The sequence below is a fragment of the Myotis nattereri genome (assembly GCF_964212035.1).
Source record: "Myotis nattereri genome assembly, chromosome: 6".
Lineage (NCBI taxonomy): Eukaryota > Metazoa > Chordata > Mammalia > Chiroptera > Vespertilionidae > Myotis > Myotis nattereri.
Window position 1 is genome coordinate 68,788,202 of NC_138081.1, and position 20,387 is coordinate 68,808,588.

General features: G+C 37.5%; 1 protein-coding gene across 1 annotated transcript in view; it reads right to left on the reverse strand.

Moving 5' to 3' along the window:
* ADGB (androglobin) overlaps window positions 1-20,387 on the reverse strand; it is a gene marked incomplete at its 5' end in the record, with an annotated part of 122,874 nt that overhangs the window by 35,319 nt on the left and 67,168 nt on the right. Inside the window, 8 exons of the mRNA XM_081093567.1 lie at window positions 771-970; window positions 2,341-2,525; window positions 4,594-4,781; window positions 10,411-10,564; window positions 11,100-11,234; window positions 14,984-15,077; window positions 17,145-17,270; window positions 17,997-18,132. Coding sequence (XP_080949693.1) covers window positions 771-970; window positions 2,341-2,525; window positions 4,594-4,781; window positions 10,411-10,564; window positions 11,100-11,234; window positions 14,984-15,077; window positions 17,145-17,270; window positions 17,997-18,132 — 1,218 coding nt within the window. The remainder of the gene's footprint in view (window positions 1-770; window positions 971-2,340; window positions 2,526-4,593; window positions 4,782-10,410; window positions 10,565-11,099; window positions 11,235-14,983; window positions 15,078-17,144; window positions 17,271-17,996; window positions 18,133-20,387) is intronic.

Here is a 20,387-nt window from a genome sequence, read left to right on the forward strand (position 1 = left end):
AGTCCTTCCCTGGCTGGCCGATCTCCATGTCCCTCTCCAGCCCCAATCTTGCACAGGTAGGGTCCCTCGGCCTGGCCTGCACCCTCTTGCAATCTGGGACCCCTTGGGGGATGTTGGAGAGCTGGTTTCGGCCTGATTCCACAGGCCAGGCTGAGGGACCCCACTGGTGCATGAATTCATGCACCAGGCCTCTAGTTTATTATAATATGTCATTAATTGTGTATTGAGATATTAAAATATCATCACAGCTCTCTTTTGTTTCAGCTTTAAACTTTCTGTGGATCCTGATTTTATCTAACTTTAAACATTCATCTTTTCAACTTATTAATAATCCATTTGTATTTATTGCATTACTGTCATATTAGAATCCATTTCTTTTTTTAGTTTTCAATGGATAGGCCATGTTTTTTTTTTCCATTGCTTTAAATTATATGCATTGTTTTACATTTCTTTAACAAGATACACAACTCAGTTTTTATTAATATGTGACCCTTTTAAAAGTTATGAGGCCTTTTATAACTTAAGATAACCACATATGTAACATAAGATAATTATATTTACACTATAGGGTCAGTGTACAGATTGAATTTGCCACATATTTAAAAGTGTTGGCATAGAGAAACCCTTCAATAATGTCCAATTCAATTCTGATTATGCACCCATGACAGTGCATAAACAGGGCATTATATATTGACAATTTTTAGGAAGAGAATTTATGTGAGATTTTTAGGAGCGGTGCAATTGAATACTTCATTTAAATGTAAATATACCTGCTGTGATATGCCAACATTTTCATCTAGGGTGGGCGTATTGCTAGTTTCCTCTTCCAAAATAACCTGACCACTGTCCGCTAGTGCACTTCCAGGTCTACCTTTATAGGATCTCTGGCTTCCCTGGGCAATTTTCTTCTTAGCATACAGTTCTTGATCTTTCTTGGATGGAGTATGAAGTAAAAGAATTTGCTTGCTAGCTGGATAGAAAAAATATTATGCTTAAGTTAAAATATGTGAAATGCACAGTTATTACTGACTGTGTTATTTAGTTATTTCCCTTTATAAGACATTCAAAAGGAAAGTCAATTTGTTTTGTTTTAATGAGATAAAAACCAACTGGCTTCTTGGAAATATTCTGGTCTTACAGAAACTTACTATAACAATATCTGACTTGCATAGAGCAATGCATCTTCTGAGCAACCGCTGACTGCTGAAAGAATACACAGCAGTTCAACAACTACTCGTTCATTCTGTGCCACTCCAGTGACACCAATACCACACAATATGACAGATTCAGTGTTTTATAGTAAGTGTGTATACGTTATCACACCTTTTAAAAGCTTTAATTTTAATTTCTACATTCATTATTTTGTAATTAACAATGAGTACACTGGGAGGGATAAAATAAAAATGTGCAGAATATCATTTATTAATTCAGTAAATGTGTATCGAGGGAACATAAGTGAAGAACATAGAGGTATTCCAATTTCAGCCAGGACATAATAATGGGCAGTGGATTATCCTCATACCATAAAAATGATAAGATTGGACAAAATATATAAATCAACTGCTTGCAGTCACTGGGCAATAGACAGTCCAGGATTGGTCCTTCAGAGAAGGGAAACATACAAGATGATGGCTCCACTTCCCCAGATTTCTGCCTGTGAGAACCTTCTGAACTGCACAGGGAAGGAGAGTCCGGACAGGGAGCATCAGTGTTATTATGTTCAGGAAGCAAAGATCGGAGTTTGTGAGACAGAATACCAAAGGAGGTACCTGAGAAGCAAAGGAGCTCAGAATTATGCCTAGGGCTCCACTGGAGTTTTTAGCTGAATTCTAAACTTCATTTATACAAACACCTAACTGTGTTTGGCAAGCAAATTACTTTATGAGTCTCATGGAGATGCTTAACGTTGTACAGGTGGATTTGAATGAAAAATTACAGATGTGAATTGAGTGTTGAAAATGACTCAAGAGGTATTCAGGGATGAAGGACCAATGATGGGAGAGAAGGAGACATATTAAAAAAACGCACAAGAATCTGCTTAACTTGCAATTTTACCCAAGCTCGGCCTCACTAATATGGTATAATGCATATTTTATAGTATGTAGAGCTTTAGACACTTCCCTGTATCTAAAGCAATACATTTGTGTGCTAATAGTGTCATTACAGTGTGGAGTCTTTTCAGTTCTCTGCTCCTCCAAATTTTTATTCCTATTGGGAAGGCATATCCATTGGCTACAATGACAAAAAGGGGTACAACTGCAATAATATCAACCTTACAATTTTTTTAATAAAATAAAAATATACATAAATAAGTAAATACTTTTTAAAAACCAAGCTTACACTGGGAGCTCAGAACTTTTTCATTCCCCAAGAAGCTAAATACTGGGATTATAGCTTGGCCTTTCCCGGTGGCACTAATGACAACCTCTTCACTCTCTAGAATCTGTAGCTTGATGAAGGCATCTGGCTTGGACACACGTACATGGATTGTAGCAAGGTGTGGTGATACAGCTTTCACTGAATACCTATAAAGAAAGACACTCAATTTTTAAGCAACTGTATTGGTCTTTTCCTCAAATCAGTAAGGAAACTATAATTTGCTGATGTGATCATCTAAAAGAAAAACCACTTTGCAAAGTCAACTAAAATCCTGGAAATATTATAGCTATTGTACACTTGGGCAAAATTCCCAATAAGGTCTGGTACAATTAAATAAATATATGACCTTTATTGTTATTATTAAATCTTAAACAGAAAAGGTAACTTTTTGTTTAGATGTGGTAAGCATTCACTTATAAAACTTGACAGATCTGCAAACTAGTACCAAACTTGTCCAGTACATCTTCCTTCTCTCCAGCTAGGCAAGGACCACAGCTGGCCAGAGCAGTAGGACTCAGAGCTTTACTGTTAACAATGCTTTCTGTGATTCTCAAAATACAGAGAAATCAAAAGTGGTATCTACCGCCTGCACTCTCAACCTTTACTGTGCAGGTTGGGAACCTCATGCCGAAAACTGGACCATTCAGTCAAACTCCATCCCAACTCCTCCCTTAAAGCAATTTAAGAGGTTTTTTGTTTGTTTGTTTGTTTTGTTTTATTTTGTTTTGTTTTGTTTTGTTTTGGGCCCCCTCTACCCCCCCCCCCCCGCCTATTATTGAGGAATCCTTGCAAATGCTCAGAATCTTATCAACTTTCAATTTCTCTTAAAATTAGCTTTTCTGAATGTCCTCTCTCTCCTTTATCTTAACACCCCTCCTTAGTCCTCCTTGTTGTTGGTTTTTGTACACGTGCAGTCTCATCCATCTTAGAAACAGGTCAAAACAAAACAAAAAATCTTCAGCCAACCCTGCCATCCAAGGACTCTCACTCCTCCCCAGCTCACCATCTATGAGACTTGGCTACTCCACCGCCCTGGTCTCATCACCTCCCAAGCGCTCACAGCACTCCACTCTGCCCCCAACCCAGGTGTGAAACTTGCTCTTGACAGTTTCAAGCAGCTTGTCACCACCCTTTAGAAACTTCTGGTTCTCATGTTTGTTGACCTTTCAGGAGGATTTGGTAACTTTGAATCAACCTTCTCTAAAACTCTTCCCCTATGAGCATGACAACTTTTGTATCATATTTTCATAAAGAAGAGGGGGCTGTAGGAAATGACCAGTACCAACAAATTGTATTTGGAAATTTCAGCACAGAGAAGTCGCTGTTGAAAATCATCATTAAAAGTGATTGATCTTTAAAAATAACAAAAATGAATCCAGGCTATTTCAAGACAACAGGAAAGGCATGGGCAAAGCAAACTCCTATGTCATAAATATCCGGAGATGGTGCTTACTTCTTTCAAGAGAGTGCACCATGTGTTTGGAGGCTGCGCAGGAGTGCTAAATATCATACCAGGCGGTTTGGATTGTATTCTTTAGTCAATGTCAAAGGTTTTAAAAAAGGAAATCACATTTTTAAATGTGTTAGAAAGGAAACCACTCTACTTCCTGATAGAGACTAGGAAGAGAAAGAGAGTAAAACGGGGAATACAAGGGAGTTATAAATTCCAGAAAACAGCATTTCTAAGACAAAATGTAATGAGACTCCGAAGTAGGGGAGGGACATTGAGAATAGAGAGAAGGGCTTGGAGATTAAAGGCAAGTCTGATTAGGAATCAAAAGGACTGATTAGAGAAAGAGAGCGGAGTCCATAATGAGGCTTTTCATGGAAAATATATAGCTACACGTGAAAAGAAGGTTAGTTGGCAGATCAGAAGAAACCCACTAGTCAAAGAAGCAGTAGCACAAAAAGGAAGTACTAAGAGGAAAGGGTGTTATGAAGAATGCTTAATAAAAGTCAAATGATACTAAACTGGTATCATTACCATTATATGCAACCACATAGGCTTGATATCCTGTATACCATTTATATAATCAAATTACTGTCTAATTTAATTGTTTCTGAGAGAGTATATAAATTGAAGTTCCAAATGACTCAGAATTTTGCTACCAAATTTATTATTTTTAATAATACTAATATGTAAAAATGTAATAAAAGTAATATTTTAAGTAGACTGTATTTCCCCTTCTGTCATGTACTGAATTATATTCATACCTGAATACAATTTTCTTATCATTGGGTATATAGTAGTCTCTGATTTCTTTTATGGCAAAGGTGCTGCATGGAAAATCTCGAGAGAGGCTTGGGAGTGGGTTGTAAGAACCAATGAGACGCAGTTTCCATCGTGAGGCTGATACATATGAGTCACCAGTGTATGCTTCAGCCATGAATGTGTATCCTTTCTATAAGGAAAAAGAATTACACAGAATGAAGTCACATTGTCGCTAGTTTCTTCAATGTATAATATGTGGCTTTTCAGTACTGAAATACTTTATCATCTTGATATTCATAAAGATCCCAAGATCTTTGACAAACATCAAATTAGTAGCGTTATTTCTTGAAATCCCTCCTAGAAAGAGCCATCTGACATGTTTTCAGAGAAAATGAATAACTTAACACTGATTTGTGTGATTCCCTACCTACAAGATAAAGTGATCAATGGTAGTAATAAATTGTTTTATTGGTTCTTAAGGCAGCTTTTCAACATTGCATCATCCTGGAGTACCCCAGTAGCTTCCTACTTGATATCCCTGTCTTCTCAGAATCATCTAATTACAAGATGAGAAAAGCAGAAGAGATTATAGAAATGTAGTTCCTTTGGGAGGTAAAGCTATCAAATTTACAGCAGATCTGGTTCCATGAAACCGAAATGTGAGTCTGGAGATGAGCTCTTTAGGCTGGAGAAAAGCAGCAGCTAAGGAGCCCGAGAAAGGGATGACATACTCGTGGGTAATAGTTGGGTTCAACATAACCGGATATCTGGCCAAGGAGTTAATGAAGTAAGAGATGAAAATGAGGCACAAAGAACAACAATAGCATAATGAGACACAAGAGCTCCAAGTAATTTTGAGTTCATAACTCCAGATACTTCTAATAAGAAAAGATAGGTTTGTATTTCAGTTGCTATCAGATGAGAGGAAGCTCTCTGATGTGTTTAGATTTCCAGAAACAAAAATCAGGAATGCACAAGATAGAATAAATCCATAACATTGCAATAAATGTCCAGGAATATTAACTAGAATTCAAATACTCAGAATGAGATGAGAATTGCAACACCAATAAAGACCTTTTGATATGTTTAGAGCAAGGAGAAAAGGAAAATAAATCCGCTATATGAAAGTATTTTTATCTGCAAATTGTAATGCAAAGATTTACTGCTATTTTCATTATTATTTGAACTTGTGTACTAATGTGTTAAAGAAGCAAAACAAAGTAAAATGACTCTTATTATTTGTTGGTCCCAGCGGTTCTCAATCTGTGGGTCGCGACCCCTGAAAATACATCCTGCATATCAGATATTAACATTACGATTTATAACAGTAGCAAAATTACAGTTATGAAGTAGCAATGAAGATAATTTTATGGTTAGGGCTTACCACAACCTGAGGAACTGTATTCAAGGGTCGCGGCATTAGGAAAGTTGAGAACCACTGGTAGACTCAGAGAATAACTTTGATAGGTAAAAGAAGAGTTATGAAATAATAGGATAGATATTGGTAAGTGAAAATCTAAAGCTAAACCAGTGATAGCATTATAAGAGAAGACCTGGCTTATTCTAAATGATTTTAAGACTCTTGAGTAAAATGAGAAACATAATAGACTACTGCACAATGAAAAACTTCATAAATGAGTATTTTGAATCACAGTTTTTGAAATATGATGAAAAAATAAAACAAACAATCCCAAATGTTTATCCTTGTTTTATTTTTTTAAATCTAGAATACTGTTTTGTTTTGTTTTACATAAAACAAATGAATATCTTGAGGGACACTAGTTATGTGGACATACATTGAAAAATGTTGACCAAATGTTAAAATATCTTGCAAGTGCCAAATGCTAATGCAATCATGAGCTACAAAACAATGGAATAATGATCCTCCTTACATTTAGGTGGGTCAAGATTTTCCTTAGAGGCTGCATTCAGGTCTGAAAACCACAATATGGAAGGAACAGAGATAATTTGGAGAAATATTCAAAGATCAGGAATCATTAAGAAAGGAAAACCATGCCACAAAAGGGACCAGTGAAGCTGCTATTATACATCCTCCTCCCCATTCTCTCATCCTCCTCCCCCCAAATTAGCTAAAATGAGAGGATAGAGAAGGGGTAGCTACCTTTGTTGCAATCCTGAATTTGCAATTAAAAATTATAGTTAAACTAGAGGCCTGGTGCATGAAATTTGTGCAAGGGGCTCTGCCCTCGCAGCCCCGGCTTCATCAGGAAAGTCTAATTAGCACATTATGCTTTTATTATTATAGATGGAAAATAAAGTGGTCTTCTGCATATTGACTGAAAATGCATCATTTAGAGCTCCCCCATCACGTCCCCAAATTCATGTTTAGTCACAGAAGAGAGATCTTCACTGGAGTTAATAAACACAAAACAAACCAAATCGAAAAAACAAAGTATGCTACCTGTAAATAAGTATCAGATTCGTTTTTGGTTCAACTCAAATGGTCCCTACCAAAATTAGCAACTGTAAGTAAGTGTCAGTGACTAATATAAGTTTACTTTCCTAGTAAAACAAAGAGCTCATTTCTAGAGTTTGATGACATTATGACCTTGATAGAGTTGCCCCTTGAATGAAATCATCTTTTCCATATGAGTCTTTGTGATTATTTATTTCCAATAATCACAAATTAGATAAATGTTTCTATTCAAAAGGAAATCTAGGTCTTATTTTTAAAAATCCATAAAACAAATCAGAAGAGCTATTCAGTTTTTTTATGGAATCATTAAACTTTTTTATTTTTTCTATAAATCAGTACTCATTAGATAGGTATGTCTTAATTTCTACAAAATAATGCATAGAATCATAGACTGATGTAAATCTCAGAAGTCAGTTACAACCACAGCTCAGAGAGAAAAGTGAAGTTCATAGTCATACAGCTAAACAATGAAAGATCACAGCTAAAGTAGATTTCCTGGTTACCAGTGCATGTATACACTATTTTTTGTCATGATTTCCTGCCGGGAGCCGGTCCATGCTTGCTGTTTCAAGGGACCTGGCATATATGGCATACTGTTCTTAATATGTTTGCTCACCTTCTTGGCACTATGTGTTTTAACCAAGGTCTCTGAGAAAGGTTGTTTTCCCAGGTAGGGATTTTCCCCTGAAGTTAGGGAGGGAATAAAACCTCTTAACTAAGTGCCAGGCGGGTAATTAATCACTTTAACTACGAACAATCATGCTTAAGCTACATAATCTTTACTCCCTGGAATGGAGATAAGAAACACCCTAACCTTTGGAATAGAGATTGATAGGATTGGAATCAACTAGTATAAATACAGAACTAAGAAGACAGAACTTAGAAGACAGAACCTACACAGAACCTAGAGACAGAAGAACTTCACTGGAGAGAACATGGCAAAAGATCCTGGACTGAACCTGACTACAGAAATTGGCAAGAGACCCTGACTAGAACCTGGTGACTGAACCTGGCTGGAGAACCTGGACAGAACCTGGCTGGAGAACCTAGCGAGGGAACATGGCTACAGAACCTGGCTGGAGAACCTGGAGAACTTAGCTAGAGAACATGGACACAGAACCTGGCTGGAGATCCTAACCAGAACTTCGCTGGAGATCCAGAGCAGAACCTCTCTGGTCTGGAGATCCAGACCAGAACTTGGCTGGAGAACCTGGCTGGAGAACCTAGCAAGAGAACATGGACACAGAACTTTGCTGGAGATCCAGACCAGAACTTGGCTGGAGATCCTGGTTAGAGATCCTGGCTAGGCTGCTGATCAACTGAACGCTGTCTCTGTGTCATTCCTTCTTCGCCGACTCCGTCCACACCTTTGGGGACCCCTGGACCTGCTGGGGTTGGACCCCAGCATCTGGCGCCCGAACAGGGACCCTTAGGTAAGCCCCACTCTCAGGATGGATAGGACTCCACTGTAGGAAGAGGGTGAATAGTCTTCGCCGACTCCGTCCACACCTTTGGGAACGCCTGGAACAGGATTCCCCTAGGTAAGCCCCCCCCCCATTGAGAACCCCCACATTCGGGACGGATAGGACTCCACCAGGGTACTTCTGACCCCCCTATAGAGGATAAGTAGGGTAAGAAGGTGGATAGTACAGAACTTAGATTGAGAAGATGTGCCATACTGAGTCCAAAGAAAGAAGACTTTGTATTGATTCTTAGATTGAGAAGATGTGCCATACTGAGTCCAAAGAAAGAAGACTCTGTATTGATCTTTAGATTAAGAAGATGTGCCATACTGAGTCTAAAGAAATAAGACTCTGTATTGATCATTTAACACATATGCTTGCTAGCAGAGGAATTAAGGTTACTCCTAGTCAGACAGAACTTTTTATACAAGAAGTATGTCCATGCTTTTCTGTGGAAGGAAAGGTAAATGTAAAGGCATGGGAGGAGGTAGGCCCAAGGAGCCTTATCCTTAACCCCACTGCAGCCTTTCCACCCCAGGAAAGTGCAGGATTGGCAAGCTCTCCCTGGGGTGATAGATCAGGACTCAGGTAATAGCGGAAAGCGCCAATCCTACTCTTAAAATGGATACAAGAGAGCATTTGGGGTTTTTCTTTTTAATGCATGCTTTTAAAAAATAAAAAAGGGGGAATTTGCTGCGAGCTGGTCCATGCTTGCTGTTTCAAGGGACCTGGCATATATGGCATACTGTTCTTAATATGTTTGCTCACCTTCTTGGCACTATGTGTTTTAACCAAGGTCTCCTCTCTGAGAAAGGTTTTCCCCAGGTAGGGATTTTCCCCTGAAGTTAGGGAGGGAATAAAACCCCTCAACTAAGTGCCAGGAGGGTAATTAATCACTTTAACTATGAACAATCATGCTTAAGCTACATAATCTTTACTCCCTGGAATGGAGATAAGAAGCACCCTAACCTTTGTAATAGAGATTGATAGGATTGAATCAACTGGTATAAATACAGATGTAACAAGACAGCAAGACACAGAACTTAGAAGACAGAACTTAGAAGACAGAACTTAGAAGACAGAACCTACACAGAACCTAGAGACAGAAGAACTACGCTGGAGAGAACATGGCAAAAGATCCGGACAGAAACTGGCCACAGAACCTAGAGACAGAACCTAGCGAGGGAACCTGGCTACAGAGCCTAGCTGGAGACCCTGACAAGAGAACCCGGCTATGATGATCACCTGAACGCTGCCTCTGTGTCATTCCTTCTTCGCCGACTCCGTCCACACCTTTGGGGACCCCTGGACCTGCTGGGGTTGGATCCCAGCAATTTCCCCCCAGAGGAAATGAACAAAAACACAAATATGAGATTCAAATAAATAGAGAGGCCATGTGATTTCAGTGAATGACAGGTCGTTCATACAGCAGGAGGAATGTGCCAAGTGCTCCTCTCCTGGGAAGGAACTGTAGCCCTAGAAAATACAGGGTGGCAGGTGCTGGGTGGCTGTGTAATCACAGTCATCTGAAATATTTAGAAATAGAATAAAGACCTAGTGGGGAACTGAGACAACCAGCTGATTTGATTTAGGGATAGGACTAAATGAGCTCTTTAGCTCCATTTTCATTTTAAGGGTTTTTATGATTTTATGATTTCAATAATGAGAATGTCTATTGCTTTTCTTTCCTTATTTATTTGGAGAGAAGAAAGAAGAGGGTTTAGAGGTGAATGTCCTAGCACTCACACTAAGTACATCGTGTTGTCAAATAATAGGACTTCTATGGAACAAGACCATCATCTTATTCCTCTGTTACGTAGATTGAAGGCATCTCCACTCTACCTCCTCCGGAAACCTCTACAAAGTGCAAGTTTCTCAATGCCATTCTATTGGAGAGGGAGAATAAATTTTATACCTACCTTATTCTTGGTATAAAGATAAGGCACCACTTTTTGGAATAGCTTTGGCACTTGTTCCATTGTGTCATTATTAACAACATGAAGCATACAGACTGGAATTGTAGTATATACTTTGGGAACCAAAATCATATCTTGATGAAACAAAAATATTTCTCTGTAATTACAAAAGCATGAATTTTCCCTTGATACGAATTGTAAAGAAAGTTTGAAATTAGGTTTGATACTAAGAAATAAACACATAAGTTTAAAGTTCTGAATAACTATAAGGTGCACGTATTTCTTTCCTTTAAAATGATGATTAACATATTATTTTATCATGCCAATGCAAACCTTTTCAGAAATCCAATTTTGTAAGTAATTTATGACTTTTACCTAATATGCCATTGCTTAGAAATTAAATTATTTCTTTCTATACTAAAAGCACATCAATTTATTATATTATGGTTACCATACTCATAAAATGCTCTAATAATTAACTTCACATTTTTTCATATTTTGTTTAAGGAAACATGAATAAACACTTCTGTACTATCTCATTTATCCATCACAGATGTAGAAGAAATTTTAACTAAGCTGTGAAAGCAACCTATAAGTTAATACATTTACTATGGTCATGAATAAAACTCTGTTCATGTGAATATAGATGCCATTTAAGGGAGACATCACTTACCAATATATGAGAACCTCACCTGAATACTATAAACCAACTATTTGGTGGCTGGTCTGTATAAGTTACAGTATAGTCAGCAAAAGCAATCTTAGTTTCTTCATCTTGATAGCATGGATAAGATTCAATAGACTTGCACTTGTTTTTAAACATTAGTCTAGAAATATAAAAACAATTTAAGTACCAATGGCAAAAGCAACCTTAAAAATAAATTATATTTACAAAATAAGAAATTGGTGAAAATTAGCATAAAGTATGACAGTTATTGATCAAAGGGAGTTGTGGTGCTCATCAGTCATGGCATCAAGGTAGGGCAGACCACTCCAGGTCAACCATGAAAGATGTCACTCAAAGGTGCCCAAAGTAATCTGAAGTTCTTTGTCAAGGAAGAACCTAATTCATGATCTAGGGAGTAATTGTGTTTATAGGTGGAAAATCAGTACCAAAGTTTAAGCTGTATGGGTAGGAAAACTAGAATTAGGCACAGTAGCAACAAAACTTGGTGGCAGCCATGAAAATTCTGGCGTTGACATAGAGAAATTGATACTAGAATGGAGTTTAAAGTGTGGAATGGATTTGGAAAAATAAAGATTAAAAAACTAAGACCTTAACAAGGGAAGAGTGCAGAGCTTTTCCTTTCACATGATTTCTATTGCATGAGTGAGTGGTGAGTGCAACTGGTAAATTATGGGCTGAAGTGTCTGTGACATATTCCAGAACATAATGAAAGTGAAGTGAGGGATTCTATGGGTCCTACCTAGTCTTCCCACTCTGTCAGCAACTGGATCTAGCACCAGAAATCTAGGATTTTGCATATGATCTCTTTGGTATTGGCTGGGCTAGAAGCCGATACCAGAAAATGGTTCCCTGCTGGAGGTCTGGGCAGAGCTCTCAGTGTTCTTGGCTTCTAGGTTGTTTAATTATAAAGCCATGGAGATTCTCATGGGGGATTGTATTTATATGTCCATGTGATCACATCTTTGGTGGTGAGAGAAAATTGATAGGTTTATACTTGGAAGGGTTTTAAGCCTTTTAAAGTAGTCACAAGAACAAGGGCTGGCCATATATCCTGGTTTACTTGAGGCAGCCTGGGTTATGCTCATAGTCCTAGCATAATTATAAACAGTGTCCCCTCTGTCTGTAAAAGTGTCACAGTTTGGATGACAAATAACCTAATCATCCTAATGACAAACTATAATGTGGGAGTCTGACAATGTAGAACACCATTGCCTATCACCTGGGGCTGGCCTAATAATCACTGTTCCTGTCACAGATTCTTCCCTTTTTCATATACCTCGGGGAATTCTAATAAAGATGGGGCCAGCCATGTTCATTAGAATATCTTGATGAACTATGTGGAATATCTTGAATGACCTAGAAAGATATCCCTGACAGGCTTGAAAGATTTTGTTTTAACTTTGCATTCCAAGAAAGAGAAAGTCATATTGGTAAACTGAGCCTTGCCCAAATTAGACTTGGGAAGTTCTGCCCCTTATGATCCTATATAATAAAGAGCTAATATGCAAATGGTCATTATACCCTCACGCAGTCACACCTTAAAGGCTCAGACACTCAACACTGGGGAGAGAGGAATGGGGACCAGCCAGACACAAATGAGCTCGTGAGAGAGGAATGGGGACCAGCGAGGCACAAATGAGCTTGCGAAATGTAGAGAGGGGCTATAGTGTTAAGCCATGGACTGATCTATGGCAGAGCCACAAACAAGTCCTAATTTAGAAGGCACAGCCCTCTTAACATAAGTAAGCTTGACCTTATGATGCTCCCTAGATCTTCTCTGGGTAGCTAATGGGCTGTGGGAGGTGCAGCAAGTGCTGCCAAAACAAGTAAAATTCACAAGAACATTGTAACTATAGTGACCACTACCTTATTTACTTCTGGCTATAAAATAAAGGCTCAGCTTGCCATCTGGGTCTCTCTCTGTGGCCTCAGCCAGGCATAGGAGATCCACCTCTAGGGGTGGGCAAACTTTTTGACTCGAGGACCACAATGGGTTCTTAAACTGGACCGGAGGGCCGGAACAAAAGCATGGATGGAGTGTTTGTGTGAACTAATATAAATTCAAAGTAAACATCATTACATAAAAGGGTACGGTCTTTTTTTGTCAGTTTTGTTCATTTCAAACGGGCCGAATCCAGCCTGCGGGCCGTAGTTTGCCCACGGCTGACTAGACCCAGCTTATTCTCTTTGTCCGTTTTTTCTTTAGTTCTTCGCTGCCCCCGCCTCAGGCTCAACGAACCCCTGGTTGTGCTGGCCCGGCACAGCGAGAGAGGAATGGGGACCAGCCAGGCACAAATGAGCTCACAAGAGAGGAATGGGGACCAGCCAGGCTGCGGCCTGGGAGAGGGACAAGCCGCCTGCCCCACAGTCTTGGGTGCCAGTGGCTGCACCTGCGGCTATGGCCCGGGAGAGGGACAAGCCGCCCGCCCCACAGTCCTGGGCACCAGCAGCTGTGGCCCAGATGAAGTCACCCGCCCATGGTCCCCTGCGGCTGTGCCAGCCCAGGTGAAGTGAGATCCTGGGTGCCTGCGGCCGGCCAGAGGGAGGAAAACCCAGGTCCCCGGTGCCTGCGACAGACCAGAAAAAGGAATCCTGGGCCCCAGGTGCAGGGTGAGGCAGAGTCAGTTAGGGGTAATCAGGCCAGCAGGGGAGCAGTTAGGGGCAATCAGGCAGGCAGGCAGAGGGGTTAGGGGCGATCAGGCAGGCAGGCAGGCAGGCAGGCAAGCAGTTAGGAGCCAGTGGTCCTGGATTGCAAGAGGCAGTTGGACATCCCCCAAGGGTTCCCGGATTGGAGAGGGTGCAGACTGGGCTGAGGGACGCCCCCATGAATTTTGTGCACCGGGCCTCTAGTCTAAGAATAAAAGGCTCAGCTCCTGAACCTCAAAGTCGCCCATATAGTAGTAATAATAATAGCAATATTTATAATAGTGTACATATACAACTTATAATAGTATTAGCTCAATGTGCAGCATTGTGCTAAATATGTTTCCTATGTTACTTTATCTTTACAACTATATAATGGAATGGTAAAATAAGCTAGATAGTATCCCTAATATTACAGATGAAAAATAATTATAAGTTCAGAGGGAATAAGGAATTTACCCCAGGTCATACATCTGATAACAGAGCTGAAGTTGGCATTAGGTTTTATACCAAAAGATGTGCTCTTGACTGTGCAATTAATGCCTGCTAAAATGAGGAGGTAGCTTTGGATGCTCCTGGCATTTAAATGTCAGGCTTGTCAGTTTCTTTGGTCCAATAGACATGGGTGTGGAATTCAAACTTTTGAAAGAGCATGTCCTCTATGTTGGATATTTGCTGAGTTTCTGGGAAATAAACGCTCTTGGCTATGGTGGGCAGGTCATTTGGAGAGAACTGCCAAGCCTCTGAAGAAGTTATGCCTGTGTTTCAAATACACCTCCACAGTGAACTGATCTTATACCCTCATAGGGGAGGTCATGTTTTTAGCACTTCATTTATATGAAAGTAAAGCATTGGGTGTAATTTCTGGTCCATGTGAAAAAAAAAAAAAAAACCTAAGAAAAAAAAACAAATAGAAACAAATCTATAAATACAGAGAACAAATTGATGGTTGCCAGAATGGGGTTGGATGGATGGGTGAAAAAGAGGAAAACATGAAGAAGTATAAATTGGTTGTTATAAAATTGCCATGGGGATGTAAAGTACAGCATAGGAAATACAGTCAATAATGGTGTAATAACTATGTACGGTGTTAAATGGGTACTAGACTTATCTGGATGATGATTTCATAAATTATGTAAATGTCTAATCACTATGCTGAATATCTGAAATTAGTATAATATTGTATGTCAACTATAATTTAAAAATTTTTAAAGTAAAAAAAGAAATATCATTATATTGTTTTACCTTAAGAGAGAAACTGCATACTGATCTATATTAACTTCCAATGGAACCCAAACTTTTTGAAGAATATCTCCAACACTGGCATTTTCCTTTGTGTCTAAAAATAGCAATAAAAATAACAATATAAATGCTGTAAGTTTCCTGGAAGATTATTTTGTTCAAAGCCTTCTTTCTACAAAGGAAGTTGAAACTCATGAGTCAGGTGGTATCAAAGTTATAGGCTTTATTAGCAGCAAAATCATGTATAAAATATAAAGATATATCCCTCTAGCAGACAGCATTGCTCACCATTTTATGCTTTCACTTTATTTTTAGCTTAAAAAATCAATCATAAAATATTCTCTTATCTAATAAAATACTCATTAATGAGTTCACATCAGATCTTCTTATTGCACCAAAAATTTGTTTTGAAAAGTATCATGTCAGAAAAATAATCCATCCAAGTTTTCTAAAAAGCAAACCAAACAAACAAACAAAAAAACCAGTGGATAATAAGATTCCACTAAGTTCAACCTAAAGAATAATCCACAAATGGCTTAAGAGTAAATGATTTAGAAAGAAAAATGCAAATCTGTAGTAAACACTTCAAATTTGATGTAAAGACTAACATATTTCTAATGACCTCATCTTGATTTTTTCAAAGTACTTACCAGTATCTGAAATTAGTATCTTAATATATTTACTTGTCTGCTATTTGCCCACCACCAGTAGAACACGAGATTCATCAGAGCAGAAACCTTGCCAATTTTACTCACTCCTATAAGGCCAGAATTTGGAACAGTGCTACTCGTTCTTCAATAAGTATGTGCTGAATGAAAGGCGTGCAAATACTATGAAAACACTTTTAAATTGCTCAAATTTTGTCTTCATCAAGAGAAAAATTTTTTTTTTAAAAAACTATGTGTTATTCATTGCTTTTTTAAAATCTAAAGATGTTCATGTTCTTAAACTAGGGCTGTAATTTTCCACGAACTCTAATGTAACTTTAATCTGAAAAACAGCTTTGATTTTGAGAAGTCTGTAATAAGAGGAAAAACCATGATTCCCTTAGTTATTCAACACTTATTTGTAAAGCATTATTTTTTTCCATTTTTGCATGATGCACAATAGGATTTTTTTTTGTGTGATCCCTTACAATAAAGCCTTAATAGCTGTTTCTAAATAATATGCAAAAGCAAATTAGCACACTATAGAATTTAGTTTCTTTTATGAATTTTTAGAGTTTAGCTCATCATAAAATCCAAATAATCTTATGACCTATTTTACTAGTAGTTCACCTCAGAATTTGTCAATAAAGCATGATATAAGTGTTAAAAAAAAAATAAAAATAAAAATAAATAAAAAAAAGAGAAAAAATGATCATATAAATGTAAATTTTGCAGCAATTGGACAATAAAGAGTATATATTACCATATAGTTTATTTGACAAATTTATAATTATTTTCTAATAGAAGAAATATAAAAATCAGGTAACAGTAATATTTTTCTATCACGAAACTAAGCAATCTAATTAGGTTGTTCTACATTTGTGCAAGTATAGTTTTTACTGCTTAGGCAAACATTTGGATGATTCTCATTAATGTAAGAGACATTTCTTACAACAAAATGTTTCAATAAAGTCAAAGAATTATACTAGAGGTAAGGCTTTTCCTATGTAAATGTAAACAAAATTGCAGTATGAAAATAATTGTATTAATATTTTGCCTCTTCAGTGTTTTACTGCAACAGGTTGTTAAACCTTTTCACACAATTGTTTATTTTGTATGCACAAATATATTTGATTTAATAAATATACTAATACACTTAAAATGTATGTCTTCTAAATATATGTCACCATGGACATACATAGAAGTGTCTTCATCCAGTTCATTCATTCTTTCATTTACCTATTCATTGAGTCATTCATTCATTCTCTCATTCATTCATTCATTCATTCTTTTAGCAAGTATTTGTTGTGTGCTTACTCTGTGCTAAATTCTGGAAGCAAGAGAGTGAGTGTACTGACAATGTACCTTGATCTCAAAGAATTTCAATATTTATAGAAATAAAAATATTTACCCTATCCATAAAGTAACATGACTCTAAAATATTTTTTATTAATACACACACAAATATTCATTGATATATAGGCAAGTTCATTTTATAAGTGATTGAAAAATTATACCTGGTGTCCTAGCTTTCATAAGCAATCTCACGTAAGTCCCTCTCCATACGGCTTGAATTTTAGTTGCTGCTGCTATTGCCTCTTTATCATTTACTGGCATGAAATATTTCACTTCAGTGAATTCTGCTGGATAGAGAAAAATAAACTGTGTACTGAAAGTTATATTTAATCTCTTCCCCAATTTTCAATGTCTTTAACTACTAAAGCCCTCTGACATATAAGGCGCCACAACCATAGATTTATTATTTTATTTAACATTGTCCTCTGTACATGATCCTTGTTTAGAAAATAACTGTTCTGGAGAAGGTAACACTAAATACTGACACCTTAGTGAACTACTAATAAGTCTTCTGTGAAAGTAGCAAGAGGCTTCTCTCAAAATTAAAAGAAAATGTTAAAAGGGTGGAAATACAGTGGAGTATTGGGAGAGGCTGGAAAGGAGTATTACTTGGATCAGAAAAACTTCCAGAATCCCTCAAATCATATTGTATATAGGGTGTGCCAAAAATGTATACACACACTTTGAATAATAATAAAGGCAGTGTACACTACAATACATTTCATTTTCAAAACTGAGCTATCAGCTTTTAATGTATACATTTTTTGGGGGGGGGCACCCTGTATATTAGGGAATTTCATACCTTTTAAGGTAAGGAACAAATGAAACAAGGAGATTTTGGATGTATGTGTGGTAGGGGACACACAAGAACCTTGGAGCCCTGTGAGAATCCCAGAGGACACCTTGAACTCTACAACTCCGCAAACACTTTGAGTGCACTTCTCTCAAATTATCTCTCCTATGTGAGCCTGGGAATTTTTTTTGTCTAATAATTATCTAAAATTAATCAGTACCTACAGAAGGCTCTTCCAAGAAGGAATCGAGTGCATCCAAGTCCAAAACCATAGCACGAAATGCAAATTTAAAGTATGAAGGAGGTTTCGTTACTTGAGCTTTTTTCATTAAACGCCATAAGGAAGTGTGAAAACACTAAAACAGAAATAGGTTAGTGTATTTTTTTAAACCAAGAAAATACTATTACCTGGTCGGAGAGGTCTAAAAAACTTCAGATACTCTAAAAGTTTTAAAAATATATTTCTCAGATATATGCACAATCTATAAAAAGACTCTTCAAAGTCTCACTCACCCAAGGAAGAAACCAAAATAATCATATGACTTTCTAATCTAATAAAATGTTATCACCATAATAATTTTTATAATATATACTCAATCAAAATATAACTTTAAACTGGTTGAAATGATTCAGCATAAGATAAAAAATATTATGGTCCTTGAGATTAAGCAAGTTAAATACAGTATTTCATAGATTCTAAGATGCCATCTATTGTAAGAAACTATTATTTCATGTGCTGCAGGAAAGAAAATAGACTACTTAGAGTTTTTATCGCTTCCTTATTATCTATGAGTATTTACTTTTTATTGAAAAAGCTCTTTTAGATTTAGTCACAGTTTTTCATCATTTATCACACTTAAACACACATGAAAAATAAAAGAAGCTACATAAATTGGTTACATATTCCAAAAACTTATTCAAACTCATACTTTTACAAATTATTTTTTGATAATACTTAACATCGTTCTTTAATTTCCATAACTGATATTTTAACCTTCCTCTAGTTTTGTTAAAAACATGTTTTTCGCCCTAGCCATTTTGGCTCAGTGGAAAGAGCATTGGCCTGTAGACTGAAGGGTCCAGGTTCGATTCCGGCCAAGGGCAAGTACCTCAGTTGCAGGCTCCTGGCCCTGGTAGGGGTCATGTGGGAGGCAACCAATAGATGTATCTCTCTCACATCCGAGTTTCTCTCTGTCTCTCCCTCTCCCTTCCACTCTCTCTAAAAATCAATGGGAAAATGTCCTGGGGTGAGGATTAAACAAACAAACAAACCCCAGCATGTTTTTCTTTCTACTACTTATAAAATTATTTACATGTTAAAAAAGAAAATACTTAACATCTGTTTTTCCTATATAATGTGTCCTTCATATTATCAAAGGCTTTGAAGATGCATCATTGCCTAAAGAATATTCTAGTTTTGTCCCTGGGGTTTTCTGAAGCCACTGACCCTCAATCAGAAAGTGATGGTGCTGGCTCATTTTTTATCTTGCTAAAGACGACTGATGGAATGATTTTAGACAATAATAAAAACGCATATTCCATCTTGCAATGTTGTTTCATGGTTTTTAACCTAAAATGCTGAGGGATTCCATTTATCCAGTCAAGCCACTGAGAATAACAATGAAACCACAACACATTTCTGCTGGTTTACTTTCAGCTATTTCCCTGTCCACAGGAAGCGCTGTGCTGGGTGCATTATGCAGAGCTCCTGGGGTACCATTTGAGGTGACTTTTTGTCAATCACACCTTTCTCTCTTTTTGTTGTTGTTTAAGCCTTTAAGGGAGTCATTTTGGTATGAGGAAAATGTCTCTCCCTTCACATTTTTTTGAGAATCTCTATTATGCCATTTAATATTCTTCCCAGAATGATTAGGCTTTTGTCAAATGATACACATAATGACACATCTTTTGAAGCAATGATGATATGAAACCTTATAAACAGGTCCACAAGCACAGAAAATTTAGAGGTCACCTGACAAGCAACAATTATGAGGAACCACCAATTATAGCACACACTCTGATTTCATTCTGATGTTAAAGCGTGAAATACGGTTCCTTCAAAGGCAAATGACTGTTGCAGTTCCTGCTTAGTGCACGTTTCCTGACAACCCTTCACTCCTCCCCGTATGTATAGAAACCGGCACCTAATCGCATAACCTGTATTTGTATCTGCCTCATCACCCAGCAATCGTAGACAAGCCTGAGTGCAAGCGGTTAACCCAAGAGCAAATCATTGTCACTTTGGCCAAGAATATAAATTCAGGACCACGACATTCTAGACTTGCCTCATATGGGAAAAGGATGTAAAGTGGAGGAGCCATATTTTCCATGATACGAACTTAGGAGTAGAGAAAAGACATTTATAAATAGAAAAAGAAAGGAAAGTTCTAAGGGTCTTCTGTTCCCTCTTTGCAGTTCCTCACTGAGTCATTCCTATCCTTAGGTGTCAAATAATGTCCCTGTATCAACATACGCACATCCAGCTTCTTGAAGCTTTCTATGACATGCGAAAAATGTCCTAAATATTTCAACATTCGAGATAAAAATGGAAAAAATCAATATATAAGTATGTTAATCCTTTTACTCTGTTACACTTGAGAGCTCATAGTCC